At 46.4% G+C, this 20,288-nt stretch overlaps 10 protein-coding genes across 10 annotated transcripts; 4 read left to right on the top strand and 6 right to left on the bottom strand.

The window, feature by feature from the left end:
• Nucleotides 1-946: 946 nt before the first annotated feature.
• Nucleotides 947-3,100, bottom strand: CANTADRAFT_28738 (Zn(II)2Cys6 transcription factor; the record flags this gene model as incomplete). Its single annotated transcript, XM_020208260.1, has 1 exon — nucleotides 947-3,100. A coding segment is annotated over one exon (2,154 nt), but the record flags the coding sequence as incomplete, so codon positions are not given.
• Nucleotides 3,101-3,881: 781 nt separating this feature from the next.
• CANTADRAFT_45010 (peptide alpha-N-acetyltransferase complex A subunit) lies at nucleotides 3,882-6,215 on the top strand (the record flags this gene model as incomplete). Its single annotated transcript, XM_020209171.1, has 1 exon — nucleotides 3,882-6,215. One exon carries the CDS (start codon nucleotides 3,882-3,884, stop codon nucleotides 6,213-6,215), a length of 2,334 nt encoding a protein of 777 aa, XP_020066754.1.
• A 161-nt stretch (nucleotides 6,216-6,376) lies between these two features.
• CANTADRAFT_44519 (uncharacterized protein) lies at nucleotides 6,377-7,003 on the bottom strand (the record flags this gene model as incomplete). The annotated part of the gene is made up of 1 exon (XM_020209118.1): nucleotides 6,377-7,003. One exon carries the CDS (start codon nucleotides 7,001-7,003, stop codon nucleotides 6,377-6,379), a length of 627 nt encoding a protein of 208 aa, XP_020066753.1.
• Nucleotides 7,004-7,306: 303 nt separating this feature from the next.
• Nucleotides 7,307-7,915, top strand: CANTADRAFT_45433 (uncharacterized protein; the record flags this gene model as incomplete). Its single annotated transcript, XM_020209213.1, has 1 exon — nucleotides 7,307-7,915. The coding sequence occupies one exon, from the start codon at nucleotides 7,307-7,309 to the stop codon at nucleotides 7,913-7,915; it is 609 nt and encodes a 202-aa protein (XP_020066752.1).
• A 456-nt stretch (nucleotides 7,916-8,371) lies between these two features.
• Nucleotides 8,372-8,527, bottom strand: CANTADRAFT_45301 (uncharacterized protein; the record flags this gene model as incomplete). The annotated part of the gene is made up of 1 exon (XM_020209196.1): nucleotides 8,372-8,527. The coding sequence occupies one exon, from the start codon at nucleotides 8,525-8,527 to the stop codon at nucleotides 8,372-8,374; it is 156 nt and encodes a 51-aa protein (XP_020066751.1).
• A 1,344-nt stretch (nucleotides 8,528-9,871) lies between these two features.
• Nucleotides 9,872-10,813, bottom strand: CANTADRAFT_19251 (cyclophilin-like protein; the record flags this gene model as incomplete). The annotated part of the gene is made up of 1 exon (XM_020206430.1): nucleotides 9,872-10,813. One exon carries the CDS (start codon nucleotides 10,811-10,813, stop codon nucleotides 9,872-9,874), a length of 942 nt encoding a protein of 313 aa, XP_020066750.1.
• A 720-nt stretch (nucleotides 10,814-11,533) lies between these two features.
• Nucleotides 11,534-12,880, bottom strand: CANTADRAFT_87600 (phosphoinositide 5-phosphatase; the record flags this gene model as incomplete). The annotated part of the gene is made up of 1 exon (XM_020211354.1): nucleotides 11,534-12,880. The coding sequence occupies one exon, from the start codon at nucleotides 12,878-12,880 to the stop codon at nucleotides 11,534-11,536; it is 1,347 nt and encodes a 448-aa protein (XP_020066749.1).
• A 406-nt stretch (nucleotides 12,881-13,286) lies between these two features.
• On the top strand, nucleotides 13,287-14,855 carry CANTADRAFT_3714 (SF3a splicing factor complex subunit; the record flags this gene model as incomplete). Its single annotated transcript, XM_020208706.1, has 1 exon — nucleotides 13,287-14,855. The coding sequence occupies one exon, from the start codon at nucleotides 13,287-13,289 to the stop codon at nucleotides 14,853-14,855; it is 1,569 nt and encodes a 522-aa protein (XP_020066748.1).
• Nucleotides 14,856-16,402: 1,547 nt separating this feature from the next.
• CANTADRAFT_24500 (bifunctional DRAP deaminase/tRNA pseudouridine synthase) lies at nucleotides 16,403-18,372 on the top strand. The gene has a single exon (XM_020207138.1). The coding sequence runs from the start codon at nucleotides 16,419-16,421 to the stop codon at nucleotides 18,294-18,296; it is 1,878 nt and encodes a 625-aa protein (XP_020066747.1). The 5' UTR covers nucleotides 16,403-16,418; the 3' UTR covers nucleotides 18,297-18,372.
• On the bottom strand, nucleotides 18,350-20,183 carry RIM21 (Rim21p). The gene has a single exon (XM_020207137.1). The coding sequence runs from the start codon at nucleotides 19,964-19,966 to the stop codon at nucleotides 18,431-18,433; it is 1,536 nt and encodes a 511-aa protein (XP_020066746.1). The 5' UTR covers nucleotides 19,967-20,183; the 3' UTR covers nucleotides 18,350-18,430.
• Between the last annotated feature and the right edge of the window lie 105 nt (nucleotides 20,184-20,288).

Raw genomic sequence — 20,288 nt, 5'->3', positions numbered from 1 at the left:
CATCATGTGCATCTGGTGGCGGGGCTTTGGTGACGTGGATCAGGTGGTGGTGGATGTGCTTCGGATCCATACCACCAGCTTCCGTCCGACCCGAGACAGTTGCGACCCGTGCATCCGTGCCCTGGCGCCACCGTCCGTGATAGCCGTGGGCTGCAGATACGGGCGGGTGTTATCACCGGCTGTGCGTCCCCATCCATCAGTGTCAACGCATGATGCGGCTGGACCCAGCGCACGTAGCGGAGCCTGGGACTGGCGTGCGCCTTTTGTGTGTGATGAGACGGACAGGCGGGTCATTTGGGGGGTACATGTGGTTGTGGTTGACCAGTTAGGGTCCACCATTGGCCACATCTCTGGGCGGGGCGGTGCGCGACTGTAGGATCGTTTTAGTGATTTAAAATTATTGTGCAAATTTCATGGCTAGAATTCGAGATTCTGAGATTCTGAGAAATGTAGATTGTGTTCCACGCTCTATTGTCAGCATTTCTGCTTGTGACTGAGTGGCCTGGAGTGTTTCTATTTGTACTGATTTATTGGCAACTATTTAACAATTCTGATTTTGCTATTTAATAAAGTCAACCCCATCGGGCATGGGCACGAAGTTGGGCATGTTGAACAACTGCGAGTACAAGATGGCATTGAACGACTCATCGGTGAACTGGTCCATGCCGGCTGTTTTCTCGAAGTCGGTCAAGAAGTCCATGCTGAACATATCGTCAGCAAATAATGTCTGGTTGGTGGCAGTGTCGGTGGTGGCAGTCTCGGCAGTAGCAACGTCGATAGAGCCGAACTCAGTCCGCTCAGTTCTCTCGGTTCTGGGCCAGGATTCCGCAGGTGAAACGGTGGGCGCGGAGTCCGACATAGACAGCGAGCTGGCGTATTGGGGCTCTTTTCTCTTTCTGTGCTTTAAAAATACCAAGTTGAGCGGTTTCTCGAGTTCAGTGGTATTCTTGAACAAGTCAGGGTAGATGGTTTCACACTTGGACAAATGGAGGGCAAGGGCAGGATACTCCTTGGTGTAGTCGTGTTTGAGGTCGGGCGAGCTCAAGAGTAACCTCAATAATACTCTGGTGACCAAGTCCAACATGGTACTCTTTCCGTCGTAGAGTCTTCTGCTATCCCACGATTCGTTGGGATCGTCCTGAGATGCAAAAAAGTTCATTGACAGCCGTATAAGCAAAATGATGTCTTCGTGTGCACTAGGAAGTTTGGGGAACGCGAAGGTATGGGCCAAAATCCCGAAAAAGGCCATAAATGGGTAGAAGGAGATGAAGTTGAGGAAGGATTTCGACATATCTTCCTTATCCAAGTTTGCAATCAAGTGCAACACTGTTCTGGAACAGTCCATAGATATGTTACCGAATTTGACTAACCTATCATTGGTATCGTTATATCCGAACGGAACTCTGTTAATTAATGCCAAGTGCGAGAAGTACAACAATTTGAAGTTTAAGTTGGCATACCTGAACATTGGATCATTCATCTGCTTGAGGTTCGAGTAGGAAGGCTTAGAACTCTGTTCATAGTACATGGTGGGTCTGACTTCCGGCTCCATCATTTCAGCCATTTTGTTCATTTCGGAATTAATTTCATCCAACGAGTCCATCAACTGTTCTTGACTGGAAACAACAGCCTTAGTGCTGTAAAGACTGAGGTAACTTTTGAGTCTTAACCTGTTCAATAACAAGGTGTAATAAGCATGGTAGTATTCTGAACCACGTTCCTTGCACTTTTCAAGCAATTGCGAGCTATTCTTCGTCAATACATCAGATGTAAATGGGCTCATTGGAATAGACAAAAAGTGGTCATCAAACTCGTTCAAGACAGTCATGTCATCAAAATTGATAAGAAGGTTGTTACCAGTTCTGTAAGAATAATCAATATCCATGTACTCACAGAACCAAACCAATCTTCTTCTCAATTCTGCTTCTTCTGGAGTAACTTCAAGATAACCACTGGTGTGTAATAATCCTAAAGAGTGGCTGTGCCTGACAATGACAGACGTGAGTACTTGAGTCATGACGAAATCGGAAAGATAGTTTCCTTCCACGTAAAGAATCAACAAAGCAATACCCTGAATCGTACGGAGGCCCTCACACTGTAACGAGAGACGACCGTAACAGAAGATAGCATTATCAATACAATCTTGTTTCAAGTCATTCAAGTATTGAATGTTTGAATTGTTGAGCGTAGTGTAGTCTGGGTCCCGCAAGGATTGGCTGGTGACATTACTAATACACAAGCAGAGGGCAATGTTCATAATCAAATACTCCGAGATGCCCAACCTGTCAAGACTTCTGGAATCCGAAACAATACCATAGTAGTATCTTTGGAATAATTCCCTAACCAAATTCAAGTCACACAAGAAACTGGCTAGGTAGATAGATTCGTAATGTTTTTCGAGCAATTCAAAAATTAATGTTCTCTGTCCCACCACGAAATAACTCTTGACATCTTCAAATCCCAACGGATTGTTGGGGTCCGACCACATTTCGATGGAAGTATCCACTGCATTGCTGTAGGCGACTTTAAGGTTCTTGGCCGGTAATGCTAGCCTGTCACCTTTATCGAGTCTGTTTCTTAGAAATTGAATACTCTTCTCCGAGAAAGCACCGAATATACTGTGAGAACCGAAGTAGTACTTCAAACGGTTTTTAGTACTGGAGAAGCACACTTTCTTGGGGGTGGCGATTTTCCGCATGGTTTTTGCATCGGTGACGGCAGCAGACATTGGAACCACATCGCGGGACTTCAAGTCGGTTTTCTTGTCTGTATTTTTAGCCAACTGCAACTCCAGCTGCCTAGTTTTCCAGGAATCCTGCAGACTCACACTGGAAGGAGAACTATCGAGTTTCGAGGTCAAGTTGGTTAACAAGCTCTCCAACGCCGACAACCGGGTGGACAACGCGGAAATGGATCCGTTGGGCTGGGGCTTTGAAGGTCTGCCATCGTGCGTAGCACTCTTCGTTACCCTTCTCTTTCTTTCTTTGGGAACACTGGTGTACTGGCAGAGACGGTTGAAGCGCACACAGTTGGAGCAAGGTGCCTCGCCGTTGCACTTGCTCTTTCTCTTGCGGCAGTAGTCACACGCGGTTTTTGTTCTTTGGCGGGTCTGTTTCTGGTCGAGGGTGGTGCTGGAAATTGAGGGCATCGCCTCTTCGAACCCGTCGAAGTTTATAGGGGTGGTTGAGATTCCAGCAGCAGACATGGTGGAATAGCTGACAGTTGTTGCGGAGATGACCAACGTATGTGGATTAGTCTGGGTATAAAATTCGCCAGAGGCTGTAGTGGATTTTGCGGATTTTGGTGGGCTTGTCCACTTTCTCACTTATCTTCACTCGGATGTGTTTGGAACGTGTAGTGGATGGAGATAAGGCTGAAGAACGACTCTGAGGCACTGACAGAGCGATAAGGCACGGTAGGGCAGTACGAATGACACAGGCACGGGAACGTCCAGGAGGCGATGGATAGCTAGCAGGAACGCCCAGGATGGTAGAAGGCGGGGGTATAAGGGCGGCAATTTCGGTAGCGAGCATTGGGATTAAATACTGCGCCAGCGGAGATGGATGCGCATGCCGTGCGGTGATTAGAAATGGGTGAGAAATGTGTAGATTTTGGGCCGGAAAAGCGCGGATAGGACTTGTTCTGGAGGGACAATAAAGTCGTGGAAAGCCAGGAGATGGTCCCCGGAATACACCTACATCCCCCGGGGACGAACATGGAGTGCATCAGACCTATCGTAGCCGGTTGGCCCCATGGAGGGTCCTCCAAGATGGGTCCTGAGCAGAGGCACACACGTGACGCGCACTCGGCCCAGGGAGCCGTCGTGCGCCGGCCACCACGACTTTTCACCGCTAGCCGCTCACCGATCCAGCGGCACCACGATGGTAGTCAAGAAAGCGGCGCCCATCTTCGCCAACAAGGAGGACAGCAACTTCCGCGAGGCCCTCAAGCTCTACGATGCCAAGCAGTACAAAAAGGCGTTGAAATTGGTCGAAACCAACTTGAAAAAGAACGCCAACCACGCCGAGTCGTTGGCGTTGAAAGGATGTGCCAACTACCAATTGGGCCACAAGGACGAGGCCGAGCCCTACATCTTGAAGGCAGTGGGAAAGGGCCCCGACAACTACTTGGTCAACCATTTGGCCGGGATCTACTACCGTTCGGTGGAAAACTATCCAGAGGCTGCCAAATGGTTGAAAGCTGCAAACGATAACGGCTCGCCCAACAAGCCGATCTTGAGAGACTTGTCGTTCATGCAGACCCAGATCAGGGACTACAAGAACTTGAAGGACTCCAGACAACAGTTCTTGGAGCACCAGCCGGGCTACAGAGCCAACTGGACCGCGGTGGCCATTGCCCACCACTTGAACAAGGACTACGCCAGCGCAGTGTCGACGTTGACCAAGATCGAAGGGATCATCAAGGACCACTTGACTGACGCCGACGCCTACGAGCAGAGCGAGTGTGTTTTGTACAAGAACTCGATTATTGCCGAGGCCGGTGACTACGCCCAGGCCTTGAAGGTTCTCGATGAGGACGAGGACCAAATCAGAGACCAGTTGTCGTTCTTGGAGTACAAGGCCAAGTACCTCATGTTGTTGGGCTCCAAGAAAGAAGCCTCACTCATTTACCGTACTTTGTTGAAGAGAAACCCCGACAACATGCACTACTACAACCTCTTGGAGGCTTCCTTAGAAACTTTGGACAAGCCTATCGAGTTCAGATTGAAGTTGTACGAAAGATTAGCTTCCTTCTACCCAAGATCCGATCCTCCCAAGTTCTTGCCATTGACGTTTGTCCCAGCATCCTCTCCATTGTTCGAAGCTAAAGCGAGAGAGTACATCATTCCTCAATTGACGAAGGGTGTCCCTGCCACTTTTGTCAACGTCAAGCCATTGTACAAGGACCAAAAGAAGTTGAAGGTCATTGAGAGCATCGTTGTCGATTTTTACAACAAAGAGGCCTCTGAATCTTCCAACCCTACCATCAAATTATGGACCACTTACTTCTTGGCCCAGCACTATTTGTACTTGAACAACTTGACCAAGGCATCTGAACATATTGACGCTGCATTAAAGCACTCCCCTACCTTGGTGGAATTATACATCATCAAGGCCAGAATCTTGAAACACGAGGGCAAGATTTTGGAAGCCAGTGAAGTCATGGACCAAGGTCGTAAGCTTGACTTGCAAGACAGATTCATCAATTCCAAAACCACTAAATACTTATTGAGAGCCAATAAGGTCAACGAGGCTATTGATTGTATCTCATTATTCACCAAACTCGATGAAGATGCAGTGAACGGTTGTAAAGACTTGCATGTCATGCAATGTAATTGGGTTTTGGTTGAAAGTGCGGAAGCATACTCCAGAATGTACAAGGACTTTGAGGTCAAGCTTGAAGAATTGCGTAAAGCTGGCCCTGCTGAAGGGGAAGAGGAATCTTTTAAGGAATTGGAGAATGATTTAATTGAGAACATTGAGATCTACAAGGGATTATCTCTCAAGAGATTCCAGGCTGTGGTCAAGATCTTCAAGATCTTCTTCAACGATCAGTATGACTTCCATTCTTACTGTATGAGAAGAGGTACTCCAAGGGATTACGTCGAGACCTTGAAGTGGGAAGATAAGATTCATGCTACTCCAATCTACACTAGAGTGTTGAAGGGGTTGAGTGAGTTTTACTTTGATATTCACGAATCATTGGCAACCAAGAAGACCGAGGAAGAGCCAGTTGTAATCAAGAAGAACAACAAGAAGCTGAAGAAACTCCAAGCCCAAGCTACCAAGAAGAGAGCCGAATTGATCTCTAAGGTGGAGAGCGAAAAGGAGGACGCCGATCCTTTGGGTGCAAAATTATTGCAAGACTTGACTAACGACAAAGATATCATTGAAAGATTGTTTGAGTTGTTCAAGCCATTGATCCAAGAAGGCAGCGGACTCATCTTGACTTGGGAGACCTTGTACAGAATTTACTTGATCCAAGGAAAGTATGTGTTGGCATTACAAGCAATCAAGTCCTTGAATAAGATCCTCAATCCTTACGGCAGCGAGAACAAATTCAAGACTATTGGTAAGAAGGTTGTTGAATTGTCCGAAACTTCCAAGAACGATGACAATGCCAATGCTGCTATCGTCAAGGTAATCGAGAAGGGTTTGATCAGCGCATTCCCAGACTTTGAGAATGGTAACATTTTAGAGGTGTACACCCAGTAATATAGACTCCAGAATATAGAAGTGAGTTATCACCTTGTACTTATGAGCTACCGTATCGAGAATTAAGTGCTGGCGAGTAGTTCTTACTACAATGTAGACTATGTAATTTTCCTACTGTGAACTTCCCCAATAGATCATTTTTCGTTATTATTTATCATACATCAACTATTTATCCACCCATCGACCTGGCTTCTAGCTACATTTCCTGCTAAACTTAATGTCTGTTGGCCCATTGGAAAGTAACTGACGGTGTACCAGATCGCACTCAACAATTGCACGGCCGCAAACACGATGGATAACAAGGTGCTGTGCCACGACAAGCTGGCAATCAATGTCAAGATGATACTGGTGAGGAAAACTACTGTGAAGACCAACCTGGTAGACAGGAACAAGTGAATCATGTAGGGCTGGAAGCCCTGCAAGACTCCAAAACTGACCAAAAAGAAGATGGACCCTAACGACCACAAGAAGGCAAACTTCCTGGGTTTGAGTGCTAACACCGGAAATAAGAAGATACAGATCATGTAGCAGCACACCGAGCCTCCAAAGGTGAGAGCGAAGATCAACATACGGTCCCACCTGGAAAGTTCGAAATAGCCTGGCTCTGACGTCACGTAGTTCTCATCGTCCTCTAAGTAGACTGAGTTGTTGCGGAACGGGTTCAACTTCTGGAGTTTGGTCTTCAACGAGTTGGGGTTGTTAGGCTGGGTGGCCGGAGGGGGAAGTGGCGCTCCGTCGTCCTGGCTGACGGGAGTATAGTTGTTTTTAAAGTTCTTGAAGAAACTCATGTGGAAGGGAGTGGATTTGTACAGCCTCTAAAGTGTGACACTAGGGATTGTTGGTTGGGAGGGTCAGGGTGTCAAAATAAAGCAGTTTGGATGCTCAATGTGCGTTTCAGAGGGCAATGGCGTGTTCTGACAAGTCAATTGGCTAATGACCGTTGATAGTAATGCAATTAGATATAATTGAGGCCTGTAATCACTACAAGAATAGTAGTGACGAGTCCGGGTGGGCCGCGCACGACGCGGTATTGGATAAACCCACCAGATCATTTCAGAGTGAGTGTTCCTCAATCCGAATATCCTTCCCCAATGTCCGACGAAAAGAAGTTTGTGGAGACGTTTCTCCAGCTCATCGCCCTTGCCGATGACACTGCTGCTGACCAGTTCAATTCCACCTCCGACTACGGCAAAATCGAGTCCTTGGGGCCCAGTTTGCCCAAGCTAGACTTCGACTTCCCTAAGCCCAAACAAGCTGAGGATGGCGAGACCAAGATCGCGGTGGCATTCAAGTCCATCAAGCCACCTTACAAGTTCAGCTCGCTGGTGGACAACGTGCCGGTGTCGTACTCCATATACAAGCTCAAGGGCGACTTGATTGAGACCACTCCGGTGTTGAAGGAGGCAGGCGTGGAGCCCGCAAACTTGAAGTTCATGTTCAAGTCCAAGGTGTTGCTGGATACATCCATCTTGTCCAGTTTGCCCACCCTTGAGAACGTTTCTATTATGGTGATGGTGTCTGCACCCGAAGCCAAGCCTGCCGCACCAGTGCAAGCAGAGGCTGCCGATGCCGACCCCGAGGTAAGTGAACCAGTGGTCATTGGAGCGGCCACTTGGGCCAAGATCCATAAGGTGTTACAGGAGGATTTGGGAGCGAAGGCCCAGGAGGCCCTCGAGAAATTACAGAGCAAGTGGGAGTAAATCAGCATATTATAGTCATTTTCAGAATCCAGAATAAATACGTTATTAGATTGAGAATCTCATCTTGTGAGTCTAGCACCATCAAGGTCATTACTAATGAGTACCGAATTGGATGAACCACGGGACCGAGGTGTAGTGGGAATTGTATTCACGCAAGAGACTCCGTATAGTCTTGAGCAGTGAATTAGCTTCGTAGAGAGATGCCATTAACTTTATTCAGTGTGCACCAGCAGATACAGGGCCTCTTCTGGGATTGTAGAAGTACACCATGAGAACACTGGAACATGTCTAAGTTTCAGGACGCTCTAAGCATGCCCTGAATTTGAACCAAGGGACTATTGCAATAGTCGTCTGCTTCTTCAGTATCAGGCCTTCCTGACACCGAGTACAGCATCCGCCCTCTAAAGCACCAACTCATTGCTCAACTCCCACCATCCGTCTACGAGGCAAGGCTCCTCACTTGCTGCCTCTGAACTTCTGCGCAATCAACTGGTTCAAGTAATGGCCCTCTTCTCTACCGTGTCTCTTTTCGTACAAGTAGTAGGAGGCCACACCCATTCCGATGCCGAAGATCGGATCAATCACTCTGGATATCAAATACGGATACTGCATCGTTGGTTCGTTGTTCCTGTCTATCGCTCCAGATATTAGCAGCACTTTCAGACCCACCAGATCCCTGTAGACGCGCGTCCGGGTAACTGCACCCGCTATATGAAAATTTTCTCTACACACTAAGTGATCTCTAACCAACCCGTACATTAATCAAAATGGCTGCTGTCTTTCCAAGAACCTGTTACAAGTGTGGTGAATTAGGCCACATAGCCGACGACTGTCAACAAGAAGGCAGATTGTGCTACAACTGCCGCAAGCCTGGCCACGAGTCCACCGAATGCCCTGAACCAAAGCAAGCCACTGGCAAGCAATGTTTCTCCTGTGGTGATGTTGGCCACGTCCAGTCCGACTGTCCTACCCAATCCCAGGGTGCCAAGTGCTACAACTGTGGCCAATTCGGACACATCTCCAAGAACTGTGACAAGGAGGATGCTGGCCAAAAGAAGCCAGCCCGTTTCAGCTCCAAGCCAACTGGCACCACCTGTTACAAGTGTGGAGGTCCAAACCACTTTGCCAGAGACTGTCAAGCCGGTATCGTCAAGTGTTACGCCTGTGGTAAGACTGGCCACATCTCCAAGAGCTGTACCTCTGCTGCTGGTGGTGACTCTGCCATGAAGACCTGTTACAACTGTGGTGAAAGCGGTCACATTTCCAAGGAATGTCCTGCTGCCTAAGTCAGTTTAAGTTGAGGAGGAGGCAAGTGCCCTGCTAAATTGGTGGTGGAGTTAGCATCTGTGTTTGAAGAACACCAAAATGTAACGCTAATGTCAATTCAACTGTATGATCTTTCTTTCGACTAATTTTCTTTCAATCATTGTGCTTTATTCTGGGCTTTCTTTGGTTTTATCAATCAATGTATATAATATAGTCGAATCAATGTGGACCTTTATGGGTCTAATAGGTATTTGAATGGTGCTCATATTTCCTGTTCCTGGACCATGGATCGAATGCTGTGTCCACGACGTAGTAGTTTTCCACTCCAGCTTGTAGCTTCTATCTCATCTTGGAGGGTAGCAATAGTTTATCTGCTGATAGTCTAGAAGAATTGACTTCGAGTAAATACAACAAACCTAGAATGGAAGTTAGCCTGGCTGTAGCTGGGACGATAATTCTTTGCTTTATAGTTTCCGAAGTAGGGTAGTGAATTGATGCAAGATTAGTGGCCACAGCAATTAATATTCCTGGTTGTATCGAGATGCTCCGGTGGAGTTTATCTCATCGATCGAGCCTATCATGACAAAAGCACTTGGGATTAGCGATGTGATATATGTTCTTTCCTCAAGAGTCCCATGAGCTGCCATGCTGAGTTGTGAAGTATGGATGCAGTAAATTCAATTATCAGAACTACCTTCTTCCACGGACTGATTGCGAAAAGTCCACAACCACCTCGTATCCATCAATCACACAGCCTCCATGTAGAGCATTGTATGCTTCTTCGACCTGCTTCTCGCTTTCTAACTCCACGAACGCAAAGTTCTTGATGATGGTACTTCTCACTACCTGCCCAAATCTTCCGAATATAACCGATAACGAGTCCTCAGTAGTTATTGGGTTCAACCTGGCCACGAACAACGTCGTGGGCGATGGCTTGGCCTTGTAGTGGTGTAGGTCACCAATGAGTTCTAGTGAAAGTGCCTGGACTGTGGATGAATCCTCTCCAGCAGTTTCACTGCGAGAAAATCTTGAGTTTTCGATCTGGAGTGCTGTTGGGACCGCCACTCTTATGGCTTGGTCAAGTCCTATAGTCTTGCGGAACGGATCATGGATGGTGTGGACGTGGGTGATCCGGATATCGTTGACAAATCGTCCGGATGTGTCCACAGCAGCAATGTTGATGGTTTGCAAGGTGTCGAAGCCCTCAACCACTACTGCAAACGGGATGTGGTGACTAGTATCGATATCCAAGATTTTGGAGGTCAAGGAAATGGTAAATTCCGAGCCAACCACAGTTTTGTCCAGGTGCTTCGACGCCACAAATGAGACTTTTCCCATATCATGGGTCAGGTGGTCGTCTTCGACCACAGGCACTATCACCTCGATGTTGTCCTCCTTGGAGATACCAGGTTCGGGACACACATAGTGGCATGCAGCATAGTTTTCTGTTTCCAGTGGATAATTAGGAAGTCCACAAGAAACTAAGTGGTCTTTGTGCAAGCCATAGAAGGGACTGAAAAAATAGTGATTCAACTGGCAGAGACGAAGAAAGTTCCAGCTGAGGGTCGGGTGGTTCTTGTAGTCGAGGTCAATGACAATGTTGCCCTCGGTGGTTTCTAGGAGAATACTCATTGGTTTTATAGTGTAGAAACTACCGTGTAGGTTATGGAAGTGCCTGCAGGATGCGACCGCAAAAAGATGGGAAGAGGACAGAAAGAGTGACGAAAACGAGAAGAAAAGAGAAGTCAGGATATTTAACTAGGAGATGATGTTTGGCAGTGGCTTGGTGGTCAGGAATGGTTACGGTTTAAGGAGTTTTGTGGGACGAAATGGTGTCGAGCACATAAATGTGAATTTTGTAGACTATTAATTACTGCGAAACGTACGTTGACAAAAGGACCCAAAAGAAATCACAGAAGAGGTCATAGCCAATGGGAGCATACTTTTCGACCGGAGCGACCACTACGGGGTCAATAGAGCAAGTAATTGGCAGATATTAGCCCTGCTACTCTTGCCCATATTGGCGACCTGCATATAATAAGATACCCTGGTGGCTGTTTGGTAGGATTTCTTGAAAATTCCTGCTGCGGTGCAAAAGATGCGTCGATTCGGGTGAAGATGCGGCAGAGTCGATGGAATTTACTCCAGTTTCTGGGTTTATTTCTTGTGGTCTGAAAATGTTCAGTTTTTGACAGATCCTCTCTCGATTCCTAATTGTCAAGATAAGAATATTGTTTCAGCATTAAATAATATTGATGGAACATGTAACCAGTCCACTTTATCTTTTCATGATAAGAAAATAGGTGATTTAAAGTAGTTCACGTTTCATGCTGTTTCACTTTCATTCTTGGATCAATGGGAAATATAAAGAATGCACCAGGCAAGTAAGGTAATAAATAACACCAGGAGCCGTCCTGCGGGCGTGGTGCCTATCCAAAGACCATATCCTATCAAAAAATTACTGGAAGGACTGACATAGTTTTGAATAATGGTATCGATCTTGGTAGGCTTGACATAAATTTGCGTGGGTCCACTAATTGATTCCTCGACATCGCTGAGCTCAATTGCAACTGTGCTCTCGGTCGGATCGTGCAGCATGTGTCTGTTGGGGCGCTCGCTAGGCAATAACTGCAAATACCCCGATGGCGCAACAAGTGATTGTGGTGGTTTGAGAGGTACAGTGATGTGGAGATAAACTGGATGGTGGTCCGACTGGAGCAATGATGCTATGCTGCTATACTTCTTGACCAATGGCAATCTTTGGACAGACTCTTTCTTGCGAAGAAGTAATCCCTCTCGCAAGTCCTCGTCTTCGTATGTCGACTGGTAGAGAATCCGATCGCACCAAGATGGCGATCTTTTGGAGTTGTAAATCGCAGTATTGACGTGGAACTTGTAGGTGGGTGCAAATGTGATACAGCCTTCAGAAAACCCGGCAAAGATATCTCCGCTACCTTTTCCTATGGATAACTCGTCGTATTTACGGACCAAATGCTCTATGGTTTCGGTATGGTTGGCGGATTGATCTTGCAATGCAAACAAACTCTTAGAGGCTTCCGACTCAAACTTATAGTTTTTGGAAGTTCTATAATTCAAGTCTCCCATGAAAAAGGTGTGATTCTTTGGCTTGAGCAATGCATACCCGTCTGAGAAGTCTAACGACCTGATTATGCTCAGAAGTTTTTCGTTTCTGCGTCTATAGTAGATTTCGCCCTCGTACGCTGGTAGATGAGCGCTAGCAAAGGTCAACTCGACGCTCTTCTGGCTCAATTTCGCTCCTGGAGGCAAATAGGTGAGCCTGATACCTGCTGCACCTTTTAATGAGGAGTATCCGTAGCCACACGAACTGCTAGCATACTTTATCCGCTCAAACCGCAGTGGATAAGGAGAAATTGCAAGCAAACCAATGGCACCCACATGTGTGATGGCCACAGTTTGGAACCGTACGTCCCTTTTGCCGTACTTTGTGCTTAATGCTTGTAAGAAGAGACCATTCAATGAGATCATCTTTCTAGCTGCCACGTCAGGGAAACTTCCCTCCATCACCGAACAGAACTCCTGGACACCAAACACGTAGAGTGCTGCCAAATCATCGGGAAGAGCGTCTGCAAGCTTGGAGACGAAAAGGTCGCCACTGAAGGTCTGCTTGTTGATGTTGTAGGTGAGGAGAAAGAGATCAATTCCATTGGATTCAGACATATCGGAACTTGTCGAAGGAAATCACGGGAGAGAATGGACGAGTATGGCCGAGTTCTGGTTGATCTTACGCAAGGAGCAGTTCAGGACTGGGGGGCTCGCTTTGTAGACTGTTAGCAAGCTGGTACTACCAGGTAGCAATACTGCAGATGATAGTGTTGAGAATGCAGGTTGGTGTTTGCAGCTTCTGGGGCCACCACCACTGATGGGCACCAGGACTCGGGAGTCTATCGCTGACTCGGGAGAGCCGGTCAGTAATGGCTACAAGAACCCCTACATGGACGTGAACGACTAGCTCCGCCAGTGCTATGCGATTTCTGCCTTCAGGTTCCTCTTGTGAATTGCCCCAGCTCGCATTTATGACCAACCAATATTACAGTTTACTCTCTCACCATCTCATCTCCACATCATGTTCCCGTACATCGAGTCCCAGCGGTCTAAGCTCGAGGAAATCGATGCCATCGAGTCCAACATAGCCAAGCGCTTCAAGCGCAACCCCTACCTTCTTCCGGAGAGCCGGCGTCCGTCTCCCGATATCCTCACTGCTACCAGAGCCAACAAACGTTCCCAGAAGGAGTCGGTCTTGCAACAACACGAAATCAAAAGGTTTGTTGAAAAGTACAGCACTCTTCGTGCCAACGTGCTTGGATTCAAGGAGAAGAACGAGCTCTTTCAAGAGGAATTGACCCGGATATCGGATCCCAAACTCACTTTCAGCGCATTCGATGAGGCCTTAGAACTGATCAAGCAAAAGCATGAGCAGGACTCCGCTAGCGGAGTCCTGCTGTTGGCTGCAGAAGATATCAACAAAGTGTATGCTCCATACTCAGGTGCTCTATTGGAAGGCAACCCTGCGAAAGTACAGAGATTGAACACCTTCGAAGACAAGGAAAAAGTACGAGTCAAGAAACGCTACATTATCAGTGAAGCAGCTGCTAACATAGATGTGGACCAGCTCTTCACTAGTGAGGAGGAATTCGGAAAGTTCCTTGATCTTTTGTTCGCCTACGAATTATACAAACAACACCTCAACACAGAAATTGCATCGTACGTGGAGTTCACTTATAAACTCAATAACTACCCGCTGATGGCCAAGAACGAACATTTTGACACATACCTCCATCAGATAGTGAAATATCTCGAGCAGTTTATTGTCAAAACGAACCCGTTGCTAGATACCACGAAATTGTTAGGAGATCTTTACAGTACATTCGAACCCGGTGATGTTGAAAGCCTGAAAACCCCCACCGACGAATTGTTCTGTGTAGCCTGTCAGAAGACATTTACGAAGGCTACGGTATACGAGGGACATTTGTCAGGGAAGAAACACAAGAAAAATGTCGAAAAATCTAGTCAGAAATCGGAAAACAACAGGCTCTACTTGCAATTCCAACTTGATCAGCTCTTGAAACATTTGAGCCCAGTGTTAGATGCTACCAGAAATAATGCCACTAGAAAGGAAGGAATGACAGAAAGGGAGAAAATGATTGAAGAAACCGGAAAGGCAGGAGACGAATCAGAGTACACTACTGTGAACTCTTCGGATTCGGAGTTTTCTGATTCTGATTCTGATGCAAACAGCGATGAAGATGAATATGAAAATTACAAAGATTTGCCCTTGGGTGCTGATGGTACTCCAATTCCTTTCTGGTTGTTCAAACTCCAAGGATTGAACAAGAGCTATCAATGTCAAATTTGTGGGAATATTAGCTACAAAGGTAGAATGGCCTTTGATAAGCATTTTTCAAGTGCCAAGCACCAGCATGGTTTGAGGTTCTTAGGGATTACTGACGAGTTTCTACCTTTATTCAAAAGTATTGTGGATATCGAGGAAGCAATCGATCTCTGGAAGAAGATAAAACGTGACAAGCGAATTGACGAAGGAGAGGTGGAAAATGCCGTGGAAGTAGAGGACGAAGATGGGAATGTAATGAGTGAAAAAGACTATCTAGAGTTAGAGAGACAAGGGCTTTTGTAGGTCCAGAAATAATCCCTCAAAACATCCAGTTAACTTGCCCAATTAGAGCAAATGCACTCACTTTCGTATAACTCAAAAACCTACTAACAAGGTCACAGCTTATTTATGGAGCTAGCTTGTGCTCTTGGAACAATTTTGGTATTTTGCCATCTGAGGGCTCTCTTGGCCTTCAATGCTAATGATTTTGCCAAATATGAGCAACGTTGTACAAGGAAAACCACCCACCGGTTGTGATAAACCCCAATAGTAATCCTATCGTATTTATACCTGGGAGAAATGGCTGAAAAGTGCCGTATTTCGTTCTTGATTACAGTTGTTGAAAGTTTGTTCTCTATGCACGGGAAGAAAAGGCTCAGTATTATAACGTCTTAGAACGTCTTAGAATATACCCAACCATGAAACAATCCTGTGGTGTGAGACTTGGACTCTGTGACAATAATATGATGAGCAGTTGCACGGGAAAAATTGTTTGAAGTAATGATCGAAGACGCAGATGCACAGAAGCATTATAGGCTTATTCGACCAAAAGGTTATTCAAGCGTTGTTGAAATATAGCACGCAGTTGAAGAAACTTAACGGCAGAAAATATGAAACATCAGATCCCAAATCTCAGTTTTTAAGAGGTAAAGCGGGTTTTTGATATTAGTACTACTGCTAAGCTGAAACTAACTATAAAGCAGAACCTTGCATTTACAGCTGCTATTGATCCTGCAACAATGACACTGTCATCATTACGAACTCTAAATCCAATTTCCAGTTACGGGTATCAATTCCGAACAAAAGGATGGAGCGAAGTGAAAGCCCCAAAATGCCCCAATACACATCATAATTCTAGCTGATTAACAGTGATGCTTCAGCGATGGCCTAAATTTGGGCACGCTGTTGATAACGGTAATTTTCTATACTATCAACTGCTACAGATTTAAAAGTGTTCTATGGCAACTAAGCAGTCCAGTTACTGGGCAGGAGAAACACATTATCGATTAGTGTCACCTGGCCAGAGTTCCCACATTCTGCTCTTTAGGCAACAAAGTTCCTAGGTTAAGCTGCTGGTAGATTAGTTGAAATTCAACAAAAACCAATTTCTTGCATTGTGACATGTGTCAACGGAAAAGATTGACTATACGTGAATATAAAACTGCACAATTATTTTGTAGATATTTGGAATCTGGCACTCCTTCAATCACGAAATTATTCAGCACCAGTATAGCTGTATTCCAGCCTATTGCAACTCAAGAAAGTCACATACTGATCCCATGCCACAAGACTAGATATTAATGTAGATCAATGATTACTATAAATTAATTTAGACTAATACTTACCAAACTATGCTGATAGGTCCAGTAAAATCATACAACCTGACAACATACTCCCATCCATTGTACATCTCCCACTTCACACCCTCCGTTGTAACCTTCCCATCTGTAGACCCCATACTATCGCAAATTGCTTATTTCTTCTAGCCCATCGCTTATTCCCCATCGCACCGGCGTATACGCCAAATTCGGTCTCAGAGATCGAAAACTAATGAACATACGATCTTTTGCCAGATACCTCTACAAAATGGAAGTTCCAGCTAAAAGACCAGTGTCGCCGTCTCTGGAGATACCTCCGCCTGACAAGAAGCTCAGAGACTCAAAAGGATTCAGAATGAAGCGCCAGTACATCGACAAGCAAACGCTTACTGCCTATGAACAGTTGGGAGGTGAAACGTCTAGCGATGCCAGCATCAACAAAGAAAAGACCATTCACGAGGAGGAAGCAGAGGGTGCCAAGTACATCATCGATGGCAGGCTCAGAAGAGTGAATCCGTACTACTTCACTTACCTCACCTACTGCAAGATGAGATGGAGAGACCGCAATCTCTTGGACATCTTTGTCAACGAGTTCCGGGACAGGGACGCCGAGTTCTACAAGAAAACAATAGCAGCTGGCCAGGTGACCATCAACAAGAAGCCTGCCGACATCAACACCATTGTACGAAACGGAGACTTGATCAGCCATCGTTGTTTCAGACGGGAGCCTCCAGTTACCTCCAGAGAAATCAAGATCGTGCACGAGGACGAGAACATCATCGCCATAGATAAACCTTCCGGGATTCCTGTCCATCCCACCGGAAGGTATAGGTACAACACGGTGACCAAGGTGTTCCAGCATGAATTGGGCAAAACTGTGCATCCGTGCAATCGACTCGATAGACTCACCAGTGGGTTGATGTTCTTGGGAAAGAACGCCAAAGGAGCCGATGGATTTGTGCAACAGATCAGAGACAGAACCGTCAAAAAAGAGTATATCGCTCGAGTCAAAGGAGAATTTCCCGATGGCACCACGGAGGTGGATCAGCCATTAAGCACCGTAGCCCCCAAACTTGGTTTGAATCGTGTCGATGTCGCCAATGGAAAGGAGGCCAAAACCGTCTACAAAAAAATTTCTTACGACAAAGAGTCCGATACCTCCATAGTCAAGTGCCACCCCTTGACTGGAAGATCGCATCAGATCAGAGTCCATTTGCAATACTTGGGACATCCTATAGCCAACGACCCCATCTATTCCAATGAGTTTGTGTGGGGAAAGTCATTGGGCAAAAACAACGAAGGAAACGATGAAGAAATCATTCAGAGATTGGACAAAATTGGGAAGGATGTAGCTGCTTCATCCTGGATCCACCCTGAGGGAGATGGCGAAACCTTGAGTGACGAGATTTGTGAAGTTTCTGGCATGCCTATCTACTCGGATCCCGGTCCTAATGACTTGGACTTGTGGCTCCACGCCTATAAGTATGAAGCAGAAGACAAGTCCTGGTCTTACAAGACAGAGTACCCAGAATGGGCTATTAATCCCCAAAGAAAATTCATGGAGTTGGCCATTGAAGAAGCTAAGAAGTGTGGGGAGACCCAGACCCAATTTAATGTTGGTGCTGTATTGGTGCACCGTGGAGAGGTGTTGGCCACAGGTCATTCGCGTGAGCTCCCTGGCAACACCCATGCCGAACAGTGTGCTCTTGAAAAGTACTTCGAGGCCACTGGTACCAAGGACGTTCCTGTTGGCACTGAAATATATACTACCATGGAGCCATGCTCCTTGAGATTGAGTGGAAATCTTCCGTGTGTTGATAGAATCTTGAACTCTAATATCAAAACCTGTTTTGTTGGAGTGGTTGAACCTGAGATTTTTGTCAAAAACAATTCGAGCTTGAGCAAACTCAGTGCTAAGGGTGTGGAGTATATTCATATACCTGGCTATGAGGAGATATGTTTGGAAATTGCGAAAAAGGGCCACGAGAAGATGGAGCACAAGATAGAAGCCAAAGAAGATACCACCGAGAAAGATCAAGAGAAGATAGAAGCCAAAGAGGAAACCAACGAAAATCAAGAGCACAAGAAACACAAAGATACCAGCGAAGATCAAGAGCACAGAATAGACTCTAAGGAGAGCAAATAGATCTACCACAGGGGTCTTGGTAGACCACCACAAATATTAAATACTACACTCAATCCCTTTGAAATAAACATTCCTTTGCATTTCCTTAAACCGTAGATCGCCATTCTATAAATAATACCAGTACCTTTAGGCGATCAGGATTCGTCGTCCGAATTATGGAACCTGACCTCCTTTGTGGAGTAGACAAAAACGTTCCTTCTGTTCCTAGAACTTCCCTCCAAATTTTCCCCTGTAGGAACGCTATCCACAGCATCGGGCCTGGTGCGGGTGGAAGTTTGGTGATTGCTGAGCTGAGCATCCATGCGCTCCAAATGGGTGTTTTTGGATCTTGAAGCGTCAATGGACTGGGTAGAGACACTGACTGATCTTGGGATTGCAAAACCGGCTGCAATAATGTTATCAGTCAACGCCAAAAAGCTCTCCTTAGTCTTCCGTAATGTCATAAAAAGCCTGTTGGTCTTGCCTATGGTGGCAGAGTCAGGTATCGAGTGATTCAGCCTCTGGGACTGGCTTGAGCTTCCTTCTTGTCTTGATCTATCGAGCAATTCTATATCCTCGCCGTTTCCCCCAGAGAAATCGTCGTCTCTGTCTTCCTCCACGAAAAGCTCGAATCTGTCAAGTTCGTACAACTCGTCCTCGTAGAATTTTCTACCCAAAACTCCCTCCTTTTCCTTGGCTTTTTGAATGATATTGAATTTGTTGCACCATTCCCAAGGGATCACCACACATATGACATAGGTGACCACCGAGAACACCTCGGACAACTCGTAGACAAACGCGTTGGAGACGTCAGCCACGAAGAACGCCACGGGGCTGTATATCAACACGATCGTAAGCAACGAGAGCAACCAGATTGTCTTGTTTGCGATGATGTAGTAGATCTTGGTCAAGAGGTACACCGAGATGATGGCTGCGTAGCAGAGCCCCATGACGATCCGCACAAGGTAGATGAACGCGGGAAGGGTGTCTCCAGCCTCGTTATTGTCTTTGAACTTGTAGAACTTGGCCACGGCCCAGATGACTTGCGAGGTGATGGATGCAAAGATGCCAATGAAAAAGGCAGTTCTCTTGTCCTTTTGGCGCAGGAAGATGCGCATGATGACCTGGACCTGGTTAATCTGGAGGAGAATGACCACCACCAAGTCCACGATGTTGATGGGCAAGTAGTCGTTGATGACCTCCAAGAGCTGGGTGCCGTGCAAGTACCCAGCACGCTGCTGGTCGTGGAGCACGGCCATGGACTTGCCCACCACAAGGAGAATGTAGAACGACGACAACATGGTGGATGCCTTCATCAACAACGAAGGCTTGATCGTGTAGTTGGTGAGCACGAAGATGGTAAGGAACCAGATGATCACAAACAGGATGGAGATGGCGTACACGATGGACACCACGCTGTAGGCAAAGGACCCCTGGGCGTTGTTCTTGGTGAACATCTGCCACGACTGCGCCGCGATGGGCAACGGCGTGGTGAACTTGTCGATGACGAGTCCCATGTTGGTGTTCATCATGGGTACCGAGTCGTGCCAGCACTGCTGCTGGTATACCCCAGATGTGATGTGCTTCACGGGCGAGTAGACGTAGTGTGAGATAAGCATGCCCTCCGAGAGGTTGATGGGCTTGCACGAGGGATATGCCTCTTGTTTCCACCAGTTATACCGCCAGTACATGGTGTAGTTTTGGAGTGGTAGGCGCTGTGGAAGGATGATTTATGGTATGGTGCGAAATGGTTCTTGGCAGATGGTGCAAGTGCCAAACTAATAAATTGCGAGAGTATTGGTAGGAAATTGAGAAGTGATCCGTAGCAGACCCGAAGAGGTGCCTTATACAGTTAGGGCACGTACCTAGTACCGATCTCGATTTAATGTATTAGGTCAGAAATGGAGAAATATACCATTAGATGATACAGTTAAAGGTGTTGCTATTTTGGGTAGCTGCTAAAACTATGAGTTTTGACTGCTTGGCCTGTAGTATGCAGATTTTCTATCCTGT

Source organism: Suhomyces tanzawaensis (assembly GCF_001661415.1).
Source record: "Suhomyces tanzawaensis NRRL Y-17324 unplaced genomic scaffold CANTAscaffold_1, whole genome shotgun sequence".
Lineage (NCBI taxonomy): Eukaryota > Fungi > Ascomycota > Pichiomycetes > Serinales > Debaryomycetaceae > Suhomyces > Suhomyces tanzawaensis.
This window is presented reverse-complemented; position numbering and strand designations above follow the sequence as displayed.